This window comes from Pollicipes pollicipes, unplaced genomic scaffold (genome assembly GCF_011947565.3).
Source record: "Pollicipes pollicipes isolate AB1234 unplaced genomic scaffold, Ppol_2.1 Scaffold_3447;HRSCAF=4054_pilon_pilon_pilon, whole genome shotgun sequence".
Lineage (NCBI taxonomy): Eukaryota > Metazoa > Arthropoda > Thecostraca > Pollicipedomorpha > Pollicipedidae > Pollicipes > Pollicipes pollicipes.
Genome location: NW_023596297.1, coordinates 42,803,159 through 42,816,813, shown reverse-complemented (window position 1 = coordinate 42,816,813; position 13,655 = coordinate 42,803,159). Strand labels below are relative to the sequence as shown.

The 13,655-nt window shown below is 59.2% G+C and overlaps 1 protein-coding gene across 5 annotated transcripts in view; it reads left to right on the top strand.

Moving 5' to 3' along the window:
- LOC119092078 (protein O-mannosyl-transferase Tmtc3) overlaps nucleotides 1-12,642 on the top strand; it is a 75,768-nt gene extending 63,126 nt beyond the window's left edge. For all 5 annotated transcript variants that reach the window (XM_037215048.1, XM_037215047.1, XM_037215049.1 and 2 more), the window contains 9 exons: nucleotides 1,534-1,786; nucleotides 2,512-2,660; nucleotides 6,115-6,336; nucleotides 6,807-6,900; nucleotides 9,141-9,431; nucleotides 9,764-10,045; nucleotides 10,373-10,567; nucleotides 10,892-11,124; nucleotides 11,525-12,642. In XM_037215048.1, coding sequence (XP_037070943.1) covers nucleotides 1,534-1,786; nucleotides 2,512-2,660; nucleotides 6,115-6,336; nucleotides 6,807-6,900; nucleotides 9,141-9,431; nucleotides 9,764-10,045; nucleotides 10,373-10,567; nucleotides 10,892-11,113 — 1,708 coding nt within the window. In that variant the 3' untranslated portion in view covers nucleotides 11,114-11,124; nucleotides 11,525-12,642. The remainder of the gene's footprint in view (nucleotides 1-1,533; nucleotides 1,787-2,511; nucleotides 2,661-6,114; nucleotides 6,337-6,806; nucleotides 6,901-9,140; nucleotides 9,432-9,763; nucleotides 10,046-10,372; nucleotides 10,568-10,891; nucleotides 11,125-11,524) is intronic.
- The last annotated feature ends 1,013 nt before the right edge of the window (nucleotides 12,643-13,655 follow it).

The following is a 13,655-nucleotide window of genomic DNA, read 5'->3' as shown; positions in this document are numbered from 1 at the left end:
ATAACGGAAAATGAGGGGACAGGTGTGTTTTATATGTCGGGTTTCAAATTCCATCACCTGGACTTTGATTGGCAAAGATCGGTACAAAGATGGGAAGTGTTCTTCATATTTTCGCCGATCTATTGGATTTCATTCTGATCGATTCAGGTTCACAAACTGTTGGAATCGCAAGCTTCACAGCACAGCTCGCACGAACCAGGGCGAATTTGGGTGACCTACGTAAGAAGAGAGTGCTGACTAAGTGCTGACACCCTCAGGAGAAAGTGCTGGCTTGCCCGAAAACCACCTGTCCTTTGCTATGACTGGAAAAGTACACTATTTGTCCGGGCGTAGCCGGACAAGATCTATCGCCAAAATCTATCTATCGTCAACTGTCGACCTCTGTCGAAGGTTCGGAAGCAAAATATAATTTCGTGTGTTGCCAGATCAACAGCTCTGAAACATATCGAAACATATCGGGGGCTCACAATTAAATATACAGACCGTTCCAAAACGAATATGGTTGTTGGTTCCGCTTTTGTGTGTGGCCCCGATACGCGATCACTTCCACTGTCAGCCCATGCGTCCGTGTATATACAGAGCTTGTGGCCATCATTAAGGCGCTTTGCTTTATAGAGGTGGACGAAGACAGTCTGCACGTGATTTTGTCGGACTCGGAAGTGCCCTTTCGGCGTTAAGGCATTTTAGTCGGTCAGTCCGCTTATACAGGATATTTTACTCCGTCTCGACACCCTTTACCGGGCTGGCAAGACCATAGCACGTTGCCGGATTCCGAGCCACGTTGGCATTACGGGAAATGAACTGGCTGGCGCTGCCGCAAAGCATGCTACTCTTCGTCTTTGTCGCAGAGCGTTTCCAATACCCGCTACAGACCTATACTCGGCCATCTCTACCTTTTTGCGTGGGGATGGCAGAGTACATATGATGCGATGGACACCAGCAAACTGAAAAGCATTTAGCCGATTGTCCAGGAATGGCAGCCATCCTATCGAAAGTCTAGACGGGAGGAATTTATCCTGTGTCCTGGCCATGCTTATGCTACACATCGATACCTACTATGTCGCGACAAACTACCACGGTGTCGCCACTGCAACGCCACGCTTGCAGTGGAACATGTGCTCGTATGCCGTCCCATCCTACGCCTCGAGCGTCTGATGTACTCTCGCCCGGCGGCGCTGTCCCTGACGCTCTTCGATTTACTATGTGACAGCTCACCATATATCGGGCATACCCTCACGTTCGTATCGCATGTTAAGTTGTGCATTTTATGTGCACCTGCCTGAATACTACCTTCCTGTCACTCAGCCGTTTTCATTTCTGACTAATACGTATTTTTTTAGCCATTTACCTACATAGCTAGTCATTTAGCTGTCACGGACGCCAAGTGACCACAGTAGTCGGTGCGCCTTAAAACTCCAATCAACAACAACCATCGGCTCGGTTTTTCGCCTGTATACGCTGGTCACTCCGATGCTTGGTATTGAGCTGAGCCGACCTTCGACCGCGCCTCACTGAAGCCGGCGTGTGCCGCAGGTTCGACAACCCGGCCTCCGTGGCCGACTCGGTCACCCGATGGCTGACATACCACTATTTGCTGGCCCTGAACGCGGGCCTCCTGCTGCTACCTGGTCCGCTCTGCTGCGACTGGACCATGGGCACCGTGCCGCTGCTGACGTCTGTCGGCGACCCGCGCAACCTGGCCACGCTGGCCACGTACGCAGCGCTGGCGCTGCTGGCAGGCCGCGCGCTCAGCGTCGCCGACCGTGTCTCGGATGTGGTCATCATGGTGAGAAAAGGCACGAGCCGCTGGGGACGGCCGTCTGTTGGTGCCGTGCCGAGGGTGCCTGCTGGTGCGGGAACGTGTTCGGGAGCCATGAAGCTGCACAGGAGTATTGCTTTGACTTTCCGGGACCTTGGTGCCGTCGGTGTAAGGGTGTAATGTCCGGCCACTTACGTGGCCGCTCTGGCGACAGGATAGACATGCATAGGTTATTCATTATTGGTAAACGTTGGTAAAAATACACATTGGTAAACGGTTAAAGCGGCACTGTGGTAAGCGGCAGCAGAGGCCCTGTCTTAGCGGCACTGTGGTAAGTGGCTGCAGCAGCCCGGTCTTAGCGGCACTGTGGTAAGCGGCAGCCGCCGGCGTGGGGTTCGAAGGCCGCAGACCTGGCCTTTGGCGCCGCCTGGGCGTCCGGTCCGTGGCGTGGCCTGGTGAGCCCGGCACGCCTCTGCGCTGGGCTCTTCGGGCACCCAGCGCACCTTTGGGCTTTTTGGATATATATATATATATATAACGTGCGCATTGCTTGGTTCTGCTCCATGCATGGCCCTCATTGAAGGAGGAACGCTGTTGTCGATGTGATGGATAGATCCCGTCGCGTTACGCCCACTAGGGGCGTGCCGCAGAGGTCAGCTCTGGGGCGGGCGGCTGACTGACGGCCTGAGCTCTGTGTTGGCCGCGCTCTCACCTCAGCATCCGTCGTCACGCGCCATGCTCTATGTTTGCAGGGTGTGGCGCTGGTGGCGCTGCCGTTCCTGCCGGCTTCGAACCTCTTCTTCCCGGTTGGCTTCGTGGTGGCGGAGCGCGTGCTGTACATGCCGTCCATGGGCCTCTCCGTGCTGGTGGCCGCCGGCTGCGCCCGTCTGGCCGCCGCCCGGTGAGTGATATGGCTCGGGCCCCCGCCCGGTGAGTGACATGACCTGGGCGCGCCCGGTGAGTGACATGACCTGGGCCCGCCCGGTGAGTCACATGACTAGGGGCCCCGCCCGGTGAGTGACATGACCTGGCCCCGCCGGGTGAGTGACATGACCTGGGCCCCGCCCGGTGAGTGACATGACCTGGCCCCGCCCGGTGAGTGACATGACTCGGGCCCCCGCCCGGTGAGTGACATGACCTGGCCCCGCCCGGTGAGTGACATGACCTGGGCCCCGCCCGGTGAGTGACATGACCTGGGCCCGCCCGGTGAGTGACATGACCTGGGCCCGCCCGATGAGTGACATGACCTGGGCCCCGCCCGGTGAGTGACATGACCTGGCCCCGCCCGGTGAGTGACATGACCTGGGCCCGCCCGATGAGTCACATGACTAGGGGCCCCGCCCGGTGAGTGACATGCCCTGGCCCCGCCGGGTGAGTGACATGACCTGGGCCCCGCCCGGTGAGTCACATGACTCGGGGCCCGCCCGGTGAGTCACATGACCTGGGCGCGCCCGGTGAGTGACATGACCTGGGCCCCGCCCGGTGAGTCACATGACTCGGGCCCCCGTCTGCCGCGCGGCACTCTGGCTGAGCCGTAGGGGAATCGTGATCGTAGTTTATATATGGACTTGCTCGCTGACGCTTGGATGAGGAACGGCTGCTTTCTGTTGGGAAAGCAGCCGTTTGTGGACATTAATGGTCAGGTGGATTTGGACGGGACCCATCATTTTTTAAGTTAAATTCTGCGGTGTTCCGACGTGTGACAGCAGCGCTTGCTTCATAGCCTGCACGTTTTCTTGTCCTCAACATGCCTGTCTCGTGCACGCTGGTTTATATTGTTGTGTACGTAATTAGTTGCCCTCTGTCCTGCCAACGTGATCATCGTCTTGGTGGCACAGTGGTTTAGCTCGCCTGCGTTGTGAGCGTGTACGCATTTCGTGTTGGGTTCGAATCTCAACAGCGGCTGCCTTTCTTTTGTAAGGAGACCTTTTGTTTTCGCGTCTGTTCTCGAAGCTACGCGGTCACGTGACCCGGCCAATCATAGGCCGGGGAGTAGGTCACGCCTGGGGTCGGGGTCGGCGGCGGGTCAGTGGTGGTCCGGGCGGCGCCGGGGAAGGTAACCCAGCTCTCGTTGATATTCACGGACATAGCTGGCTCCTTTCCCTGCGCTCCGTTTGACTGTCACTCCGGTCCTTCTACCCTCAGCTCTCGTTGATATTCACGACGTAGCTGGCTCCTCTCCCTCCGATCCCTTTGACTCCGACTCCGGTTCTTCTACCCTCCGCTGTCGTTGATATACACGTCAGCGTGTCCTTGCCAACACTGTTATTCACGACGTTGACAAATCTTTAGTGGCCGGTGTTGTTACCGACGACTGCTACCTCCGCTAGGGATTATAGCCGCCGTGCACTCGTATCGAACATGGTCTAAGCGATGTAAGAAATTTTGATGACTTCGTGCCTATGTGCTCCTGTGATTAATATACCCCAGTTTTGGCTCAACGCCTTTGGTCTACTAGAGATTAAATCCAGCCCGCCCAACATAACAATATGTCATACCGCACTTACTAGACCACTTCCGTCATTTGTCAGGAATAAATGGTGGGTTGTATCTCGTGCTGTGTGCAGATAGAGTGAGGCCGTGGAGGTGCGTCTGCTGCTGTTTCTGGAAGCGCCATCCACTGCTCACTCGGTGCACTTTCTTCCGAGGGCCTCACCCTCAGACCCCCTCCCCGCCGCCCGCGTGTTCGGCGCCCCCCGCCGTCCGCTCGTAACTAGCCATGACCGGCCGATGATCGGAATGTGTGAGCTGATATTCGCCGCGTGACCGGCTGGCGTCTGTGCCGGCGCCCGGTGATGTCTGTGCCGGCGCCCGGTGACGTCTGTGCCAGCGCCCGGTGACGTCTGTGTCGGCGCCAGGTGACGTCTGTGCCGGCGCATGCTGACGTGTGTGCTGGCGCCCGGTGATGTCTGTGCCGGCGCCCGGTGACGTCTGTGCCAGCGCCCGGTGATGTCTGTGCCGGCGCCCGGTGACGTCTGTGCCGGCGCCCGGTGACGTCTGTGCCAGCGCCCGGTGATGTCTGTGACGGCGCCCGGTGACGTCTGTGCCGGCGCCCGGTGACGTCTTTGCCGGCGCCCGGTGACGTCTGTGCCAGCGCCCGGTGACGTCTGTGCCGGCGCCCGATGACGTCTGTGCCGGCGCCCGGTGACGTCCGTGCCAGCGCCCGGTGACGTCTGTGTCGGCGCCAGGTGACGTCTGTGCCGGCGCATGCTGACGTGTGTGCCGGTGCCCGGTGACGTCTGTGCCGGCGCCCGGTGACGTCTGTTTCGGCGCCCGGTGACGTCTGTGCCGGCGCCCGGTGACGTCTGTGCCGGCGCCCGGTGATGTCTGTGCCAGCGCCCGGTGACGTGTGTGCCGGCGCCCGGTAACGTCTGTGCCAGCGCCCGATGACGTCGGTACCCGGACGCCGTGGCCGAAATATATTGTCGCCCGCCATTTGTGCGCTTTTCGGCCGGTCGGGTGGCCGGCCGGCCGCACGAGGCGCGTTTAGTTCGCGGCCATTGCTGTCATTGTGTCCTGGTCAAGCGAGGCCGTGGTGGGGATCCGGGAGCGGAGGGGGATGTTGCACGTCACGAGATGGCGTGGCAAGGGAACGGAGGGAGTGCTACCTGGGGCGCGGAAGCGTGGGCACATGGCTGGGAAGCGGTGCCGATCGTGTGACGGCTAGGGAGGTCGGACTGAGTCTGTGTGGAGCTGATCAGCTGTCATGACCAGCGTGAAGCACGCAAAGGCTAAGCGACGTCTGGTATAGGCTGCTGCGGTGGTCGACTTCTGTGTGCCTTGTTCGCACGTATGGACACGAAAGTCATGGTCAATGTTCTTAACTTTTCGACAACACTATACTTCTGTCGAATCCTATTGTCCCAGATGTATTTTCCTTGTCATCCTTTCAACCTGCCCCGGACTCGGTTGTGGCGCCCGTTGGCCCTGACAGGAGCCGACCTGTCTGTAACTTGTCTCTGATCGCATGTGTCCCTCGCCTTCCCCGACCGTGTTCCCGTCTGCGGCCGGTCGGTGTTCTTCACCTTCCCTGACCGTGTTCCCGTCCCCGGCCGGTCAGTGTTCTTCACCTTCCCTGACCGTGTCCCCGACTGTGACCGGTCTGTGTCCTCGATGTCTCTCACCTTCCCCGACCGTATTTCCGTCTATGACCGGTCTGTGTCCCTCACTTTCCCTGACCGTGTCCCGGTCTGTGACCTGTCGTTGTCCCTCACCTTCCCCGACCGTATTTCCGTCTGTGACCGGTCGTTGTCCCTCACCTTCCCTGACCGTGTCCCCGTCTGTGACCGGTCGGTGTCCCTCACCTTCCCTGACTGTGTTTCCGTCTATGACCGGTCGGTGGCTCGTCTCTGCAGGTCGGCTCGGGCCGCCGTCTGCTGCGGGCTGGCTCTGCTCCTCCTCTCACACGGTCTGAAGACCTACCGGCGCAACTGGGACTGGTCCACCGAACACAGCATCTTCATGGCCGGCCTCCAGGTCAACCGCAATAATGCCAAGCTCTACAACAACGTGGGCCACGCGCTCGAGAGCCGCCAGCAGTTCGAGCAGGCGCTCGTCTTCTTCCAGCATGCCGTTCGGTAGGCGCCCGGCCAGCTGTCCCGCCGCGGACTCAGGAGTCCCGCCGCCGACAACGGCCGCTGGCCATCCTGCGCACCGGGTGTCGGCAGCGGCCGAGCCGCCGCAGCAGGCTACGCTGTCGCTACCCCTGCGATGTTCGCTTGTGCGCTGTTGTTGTCCGTACTTCTAGAGCCTGAACGCGGAGTTGTCGAGGCTGAGTGCCAGCTGCTCCGGCCCTCGGTATCCGTTTGACCGGCCGCTGGTGTAGCTGTAAGGCCGACGTCGTGTGCGAAGGCCGCTTAGCAGCTGGCCGAAGTGGCTCGCCATCTGGCGGTCGCGTCGAATCGGCGCCGAGCTCGCCCGACTATTGTCATCTCGATAGCGGCCTCCGGGAGGCGTTGAGAAGCTGTGGAGGATGCCGTTTGGTGTCGCCGAGGTGTGCCCGATGCCCCCGCGGCTCGTGACTGACGGGCCGCCGCCGCCGCCGCAGGGTGCAGGGCGACGACATCGGCGCCCACATCAACGTCGGCAGGACCTACACCAGTCTGCAGATGTACGACGAGGCCGAGCAGGCGTACCGCACGGTGAGTTGTGCTGCTCTCCCACCTCCGGAGGACCTACACCAGTCTGCAGGTGTACGACGAGGCCGAGCAGGCGTACCGCACCATGAGTTGTGTTGCTCTCTCACCTCCGCACGGTGAGTTGTGTCGCTCTCCCACCTCCGCACGGTGAGTTGTGTCGCTCTCCCACCTCTGCATGGCGAGTTGTGTCGCTCTCCCACCTCCGCATTGTGAGTTGTGCCGCTCTCCCACCCGCGCGCTCTGCTCAGTCGGCCTGGCCATCCACTGCGGGCTCAATATGGCGAGATGCTCGAATGCTTGATTGGTGTCACGCCATATTTTTCACCCTGACGCCTCTTTGCGATGCCAATGGTGCGTTAGTTTAGATTGTTGGGCGAATGCCTGGAGCCGGCAGGGTGATTGTGGTGTGTTCGGACGAAGGAAAATGACGTGCCGAGGGCCAAAATGGTCGCAAATTACTCAGTTGAATCCAGGGGTCGTCTTGATGTCGACGTTAGGCAGTCAAGCCCATACCCTGGCTCCATCTGTGCTGGGAATATGGCGCCGTCAGTCCGGTGACCCGGGATCCCCGCGATTGTTTCGACTGGCTTCCGTATCCCTCCATCGACGTGCTGTGGCGCTGCCCCGAGTTTGGCTGAGGGTCCCGGCCGGCCGACCACAGAAGGCTCTGGCGATTGCCGGCGGCGCCGCGGGAACGACACGTTGGTATTGCGATCGAGCGGTATTGCACGAGTGGGCTCAGCTTGGCTGTCTTGTTTCAGTTGTGTTTTTATCTCGTGTGCTGATTAGCGGAGCAGATTGGCCCCTGAGTCTTAAGGTGCTGATGTGGCGCAGCCTGTAAATGGAAGAGTGCCCCTTAAATTCAGTTTTGGACTTGCACTCAGCAAGTAAGTACATCTTTTGCATGTGAGATTGCTAAGAACATGTCTGTATTTTTTCTCTGGGATGTTTGCTTTCAATGCGTCGCGGCGGCTAGTGTTTTTGTTTTGCCCGACGTGAACTGCTCTCGTGGGGGCCTACAGTTGCGGGCATGCCCGCAGTTGCTTGCCGTGACGTCTGGCGGCGTTGAATTGTGCGGTCGGGGAGCCGCGTGAGGCGGGGAAGTGGTCGGCCGGCCGTCTCTGGCCGCGGCTCCGCACAGTGGTCGCGCCGCCAGCGCTCTGGCGGCTGGCTGCAGCGAGCAGGCGCGTCAGCCGTGCCGCTGTCCATCCCGGCGGGACACTTATAGGGTGTACCAGTCGAGCGGGGCCCATTGACCAGCCGTGGTCAGTGCCGGGCTCGCTGGGGCTGGCACTGTAAGGCCCTTCAACTGCAAATGGGACGACTAGCGTGATAGCGGTGTCAGATGTTAGGACGGTTTTGGGTCTCCAGTTGTGCCGCGGAAAAATTCTAGTTTACTGCTGCCAATTTCATAATAAATCGGTCGTTCCCCAGTTAGCTGTTACGGCCGGCAAACATCATTCAAAGATGAGTTTTTCGTCGATGCCATCGTCTTTGTATTTGACATCAGCTGACACGTCACACAGATGCGTGGTTATTACGTGCTATTTATCAGAGAGATAAAACATACAACAGTCTTTGGTGGGTACTCTTGCGTATACTTGTGCGAGTACAGCTCTTTGTGGACGTTTCGGTTGTAGTAATCGTGCTTGGACTATTTTGATTCCTTGCGTAACGTTTTGAGCTACCGTTTCGTAGCAGTGGTGCGCAGCTATTCATAGACGGCCCTTAATATGTAGGTGTACCGTCCCGCCGTGCACCCTAACGTGTAGGTGTACCGTCCCGCCGTGCGCCCTAACGTGTAGGTGTACCGCCCCGCCGTGCACCCTAACGTGTAGGTGTACCGTCCCGCCGTGCGCCCTAACGTGTAGGTGTACCGTCCCGCCGTGCACCCTAACGTGTAGGTGTACCGTCCCGCCGTGCACCCTAACGGGTAGGTGTACCGTCCCGCCCTAACATGTATGATTCGTAATGCAGCTCACTCGGTGTCGTTGCATTGCAGTCTTCACGAGCTTGGTTGTCAACATTTGATCGCAGGGATACAACTATTCCCTCGATTTCAGCGTAACGTCCGGAAATAAAGCAAAGTCGCGGCGCACCCTTGCTGCAACTGTTGGTGCGACGGAGTCCGGTGTTGATGGAGTGACGGTCCGGTGCGGCGGAGTCTTGTTTCGATGTGCCCCTGGCGAACCCTATCCTCCCCCCCCCCCCCGCTCTCGTGTGACACGGGGGGCTGTCGGCAGGCCAAGGCGCTGCTGCCACGCGCACGACCCGGCCAGGTGTACCAGGCGCGCATCGCGCCCAACCACCTGAACGTGTTCCTCAACCTGGCCAACCTGCTTGCCCGCCACCGGAGCCGGCTGGAGGAGGCGGACGCCCTCTACCGGCAGGCCATCAGCATGCGCGCCGACTATACGCAGGCCTACATCAACCGGGGCGACGTGCTCATCAAGCTGAACCGCACCAAGGAGGCGCAGCGGGTGTACGAGACGGCACTCAGCTACGACAGCCGCAACCCAGACATCTACTACAACGTGGGTGGGCCGCGCAGCGTCGTGCCAGCGGCCCCCGGTGGCCAGCATAGCGCGGATGTATCGCGTTTACTGATGCTTACAAAAACTGAGTGCGCACAGGACGTTGGAGCGGTGTTTTTTCCTGTCATGGATGTCTATTCTAGCGCTGCCACCGCACTTGCAGGACAATCGTGTACATAACTGTGCTGTAGAGGAATCGCGCTATAGCATGGATGTGTGGCAGAATAGAACACCGGTGTATGGAATTTCGCATAGCTCTGCTATGTGCCTGCTAACACCCTACTACCTGACCGGGCGCCGGCCGCGCCTGACCCGGCCTTCTCCATCGACAGCTGGGCGTGGTCTGCCTTGAGCAAGGTGACCAGGAGCAAGCGCAGGCTTACCTGGACAAGGCGTTGGAGTGCGACCCGGACCATCAGCAGGCGCTGCTCAACTCGGCCGTCATGATCCAGGAGGGTGGCTCGCGCGAGCGACGCCCGCTGGCTTACGAGCGTCTGCACCGGCTGATTGAGCTCGGGCCGTCCTCGGTCGGCCTGGACCGGGTCTACTTCAACCTGGGCATGCTCGCCATGGACGACGAGGAACTGGGCCGCGCCGAGGCCTGGCTCAAGAAGGTACGCACACGGGCCGGATGGAGAGGGACGCGGCGGCGACCGGCGAGGGCGGGCGCAGCATCTGGGTGCGAGCATTGCATGCCCGCGTTGTGGGCCAATGTTGGTGGCGAGTGTCATGCTTGCCATTTGGTTGAGCAGTTGAAACGCGCGTGCGCATGTGCATGTGCATGAGAATGCGGGTGTAATGGGGTTTGGCTATGCGCCGTTGACCGCTCCAAAGGATGCGTCTTTCGGCGAGATCTATTTTTCTACTGCCACCACAGCCTAACGCAACTGCCCCCCCCCCCCCCCCCCCCACTCCTTCGATGACCGAGCGATGACCGACAGGCAGTGGAGGTGCGGCCCGACTTCCGGAGCGCGCTCTTCAACCTGGCGCTGCTGCTAAGTGACGCTGGCCGGCCGCTAGAGGCCGTGCCGTTCCTCACGCGCCTGGTGCACCACCACCCGGACCACGTCAAGGCGCTCATCCTGCTCGGCGACATCTACATCAACAACATCCAAGACTTGGCCGAGGCCGAGAAGGTAGGCCCGCGTCCGACCACGTGAGCGAGACGCACGACGCCAGTCTGGGCCTGGTGGTGCTGAGGAGACGGCCATGGCACGGCAGCAGATCGCAGGGACGCGTTGCAAGCGTGGACGGGCGCGGGGCACGATTTGAACATCACTTACCGAAGCTTTGCAGGGAGTTGGCCGTTTTCATCACGTTTCTTCAGGGTTTCTACTATGACTAAGAGGACAGGGAGACGCACTCTGTCTCTGAGTATGTCGTTCTTGAGCTTCCATCACTGTCGGAGCCCCCCCCCCCCCCCCCCTCCCTTCTGACGCCTCCTCCCCGCCCCTCGGCAGTGTTACGAGCAGATCCTGCGCGTCGAGCCGAAGCACGTGCAGGGACTGCACAATCTGTGTGTGGTGTACGTCAAGCGGGAGGAACTGGAGCGCGCCGAGGCGTGCCTGCTGCGCGCCGCCCGGCTCGCGCCTCGCGAGGACTACATCCAGCGCCACCTGAAGATCGTGCGCGCGCGCCGTCAGGCGGCCGCCGCCAAGAGCCGGGCAGAGCTGGCACCGTAGCGGAGCTTGAGGTGAGTGCGGCGGCGGGCGCACCGGTGGCACCGCTCCTTCCCGGCCGGGTGTGTAGTGCGCTGACAGGGTTCCTTGTCGTCTCGTGGCGGTGTCAGTACTGATCGGGCTGCAGATATGAAGGTTTTAGTGGCGGATGGGGCGCTCCCGCTTGTTGATAGCGGTCTCCTCCGTTTTCTTGATTTTCACCTGGTGCTCCTCAGTTGCATACATAATTCTTGATACTCACGTTTGTATGTCAATGGCCGAAAATCCGTCTCCCATCCAGCCAATTATCTAACCAGCGGCAGCGCCGTGGACGAGCACGCTTCATAACAAAATCACGTAAGAAATTGAGGTATCTTATGCGTTTTGGCGCCACCTTCTCCAGAAATCACGGCTGATATTCCTTCTTATTTCCAGGCCCCAGCCGGAACACGATACAGCTGTTATCAAAGCGATACTCAGGTGATGGTCGGCGTGGCCCCTACAGGATCCGGCAGTGGTCGGCGCCCCTTGACAACGCTACGGACTCCAGCAGTGGTCGGCGCCCCCTGGCGACGTGGCGGCTCTGGCAGTGGTCGGCGGCCCCTGGCGACGTGGCGGTTTTGGCAGTGGTCGGCGCCCCCTGGCGACGTGGCGGACTCCGGCGGTGGTCGGTGTTCCCTGGCAACGCGGTGGGCTCCGGCAGTGGTCGGTGTCCCCTGGCGACGCCTAGCATGAGCGACGCTGGGCTGGGTGTGACGTCAGGCCGGCCCGGCAGCGGTGAAGGCGAGCGCATAGGTGTCGGCTCCTTCGTCAAGAGTGCTGTGGTAATGTGGTGATGCGTGCGTTAGGCTTATTAATGAGCGTTTGTACGAGACGATTTATCATGGGTGTGGTTTTTGTGATTCTGTTCCGTGCAGATCACTACGATACTGCGATCTGTGGATTACACACTCTCTCTGCGTGGGATATATGACGTTGAACGAACTAGGCATGCTATTCGGTCCAAGATGCCCAGTATTTTTCATGGATTATTGTCCAAGCAGCACGTGAGAGTGTCCGATCGACGCGTCCTAAGTCCGTCACGTTTCCTTCGTCGCATGTAATTCCCGTGGCTGTACCTCATATCACGACTCACTACGTCGTGTGCTCATGAACAGGGTATCACAGCTATTAGCGCCGCGTGTTCGCCCGCGCCGCTATGGCCGATTCAGGTTCAGGTGTGCTGCATCGCCGCCGCGTGCCTCTCCACCCCGTGTGGCGTCCATTGTGGCAGCTGCGTGACTAGCCGGCCGTCTGGAGCGCCAGGCCGCCGGGGCCTCAGCAAGCCGTTTAGGCGGGGGCGAGCGGGGACTCGGCTGCCAGCAGCTCGAGCCGGGATGATAGAGGCTTGGGCCGTTCCGTGCTGCCGCGCGGAGAGCTGTGGGCCGGCCGTCTCTAGCGCTTCTGTTGTTGCTGGGTGCTTTCGCATACGGAGATGTGTCAGTGCCTACCAATGGCTGATGGAAGCTTACCAGATCCGAAGGCCGATTGTCTGTGATAAAAAAATAAATATTTCTGGTTGTTGGTATGCCTTTGTTCTCCAGGAAACTTGTGATCGACCCGGGTTTCGGCCTCACAATAAGGCGAAGCGGGCGGTGGAGAGGTGTGACGTGACGTGATGTGACGGTGTTTGCTTTCCGTAGCGAATTTCACACATTGGCCGGCTTATAGACGGCATGTGTAAGCGCCCGTTTTGTTCGATAATGAGACAAAGCACGGCAGCTGGGCGACCATTACTGCCATACATACGCTTCACCAGCGGGACGGCTTAATCCAAACATCACCCGGTCAATGTCTCCGTTGCGCGAGAGGTGCTTCTCCATGTTGTGCATCGAAGAACACTATCATTTTAAAGGGTAATTAGATATGAATATTATACCTAATTGGAAACCTTACTTAATATAAACAAAAGAAATGAATACAACCAAATACTTGACAAAAAATCAGAAAATTATAGTTGTTAAGAACAGTTCAAGGCATCTGTGTCTGTGCCTCTCAGGAAGGTACTCCCGTTGCTTAATGCTCAGTATCTCAATATAAAACAGTGCGGAAGTTAGTGAAGTCGTGTACCTTTTAAGCCGAAGAGCGAGAGTGCTGTTTACAAGCTTCCCAAGTCAGTTGTACTCCTCACTAGCGATAATAAACTGGTGAAAGACTAACCACTAGCCTGTATGTGAGGCACCAGAGACATGAGCGCACATGAAACCACCAGCCTGTAAGTGGGGCATCAGACACATGAGCGCACATGAAACCACCAGCCTGTAAGTGGGGCATCAGAAGCATGAGCACTCATGAAACTTATCACACATGCTCCCAGTGCTAGTCCCATCATATCTGTCCCGGTTGTGTGTGGGGGGCGGGGGGGGCATCGGAGCGTTCTGGCCTGCCCAGCCTGCTGGTGGTCTGTGGCGCCGTTTGCAGCTGCGCGTTCGTGCGTAAGCACACCCATGGTGATGTTGGCAACGCCTCTGCGCACGCCTCCTGACGAGGGTATTGAGAACCCTGTTGGTCAGCCCACGAGCCGGAA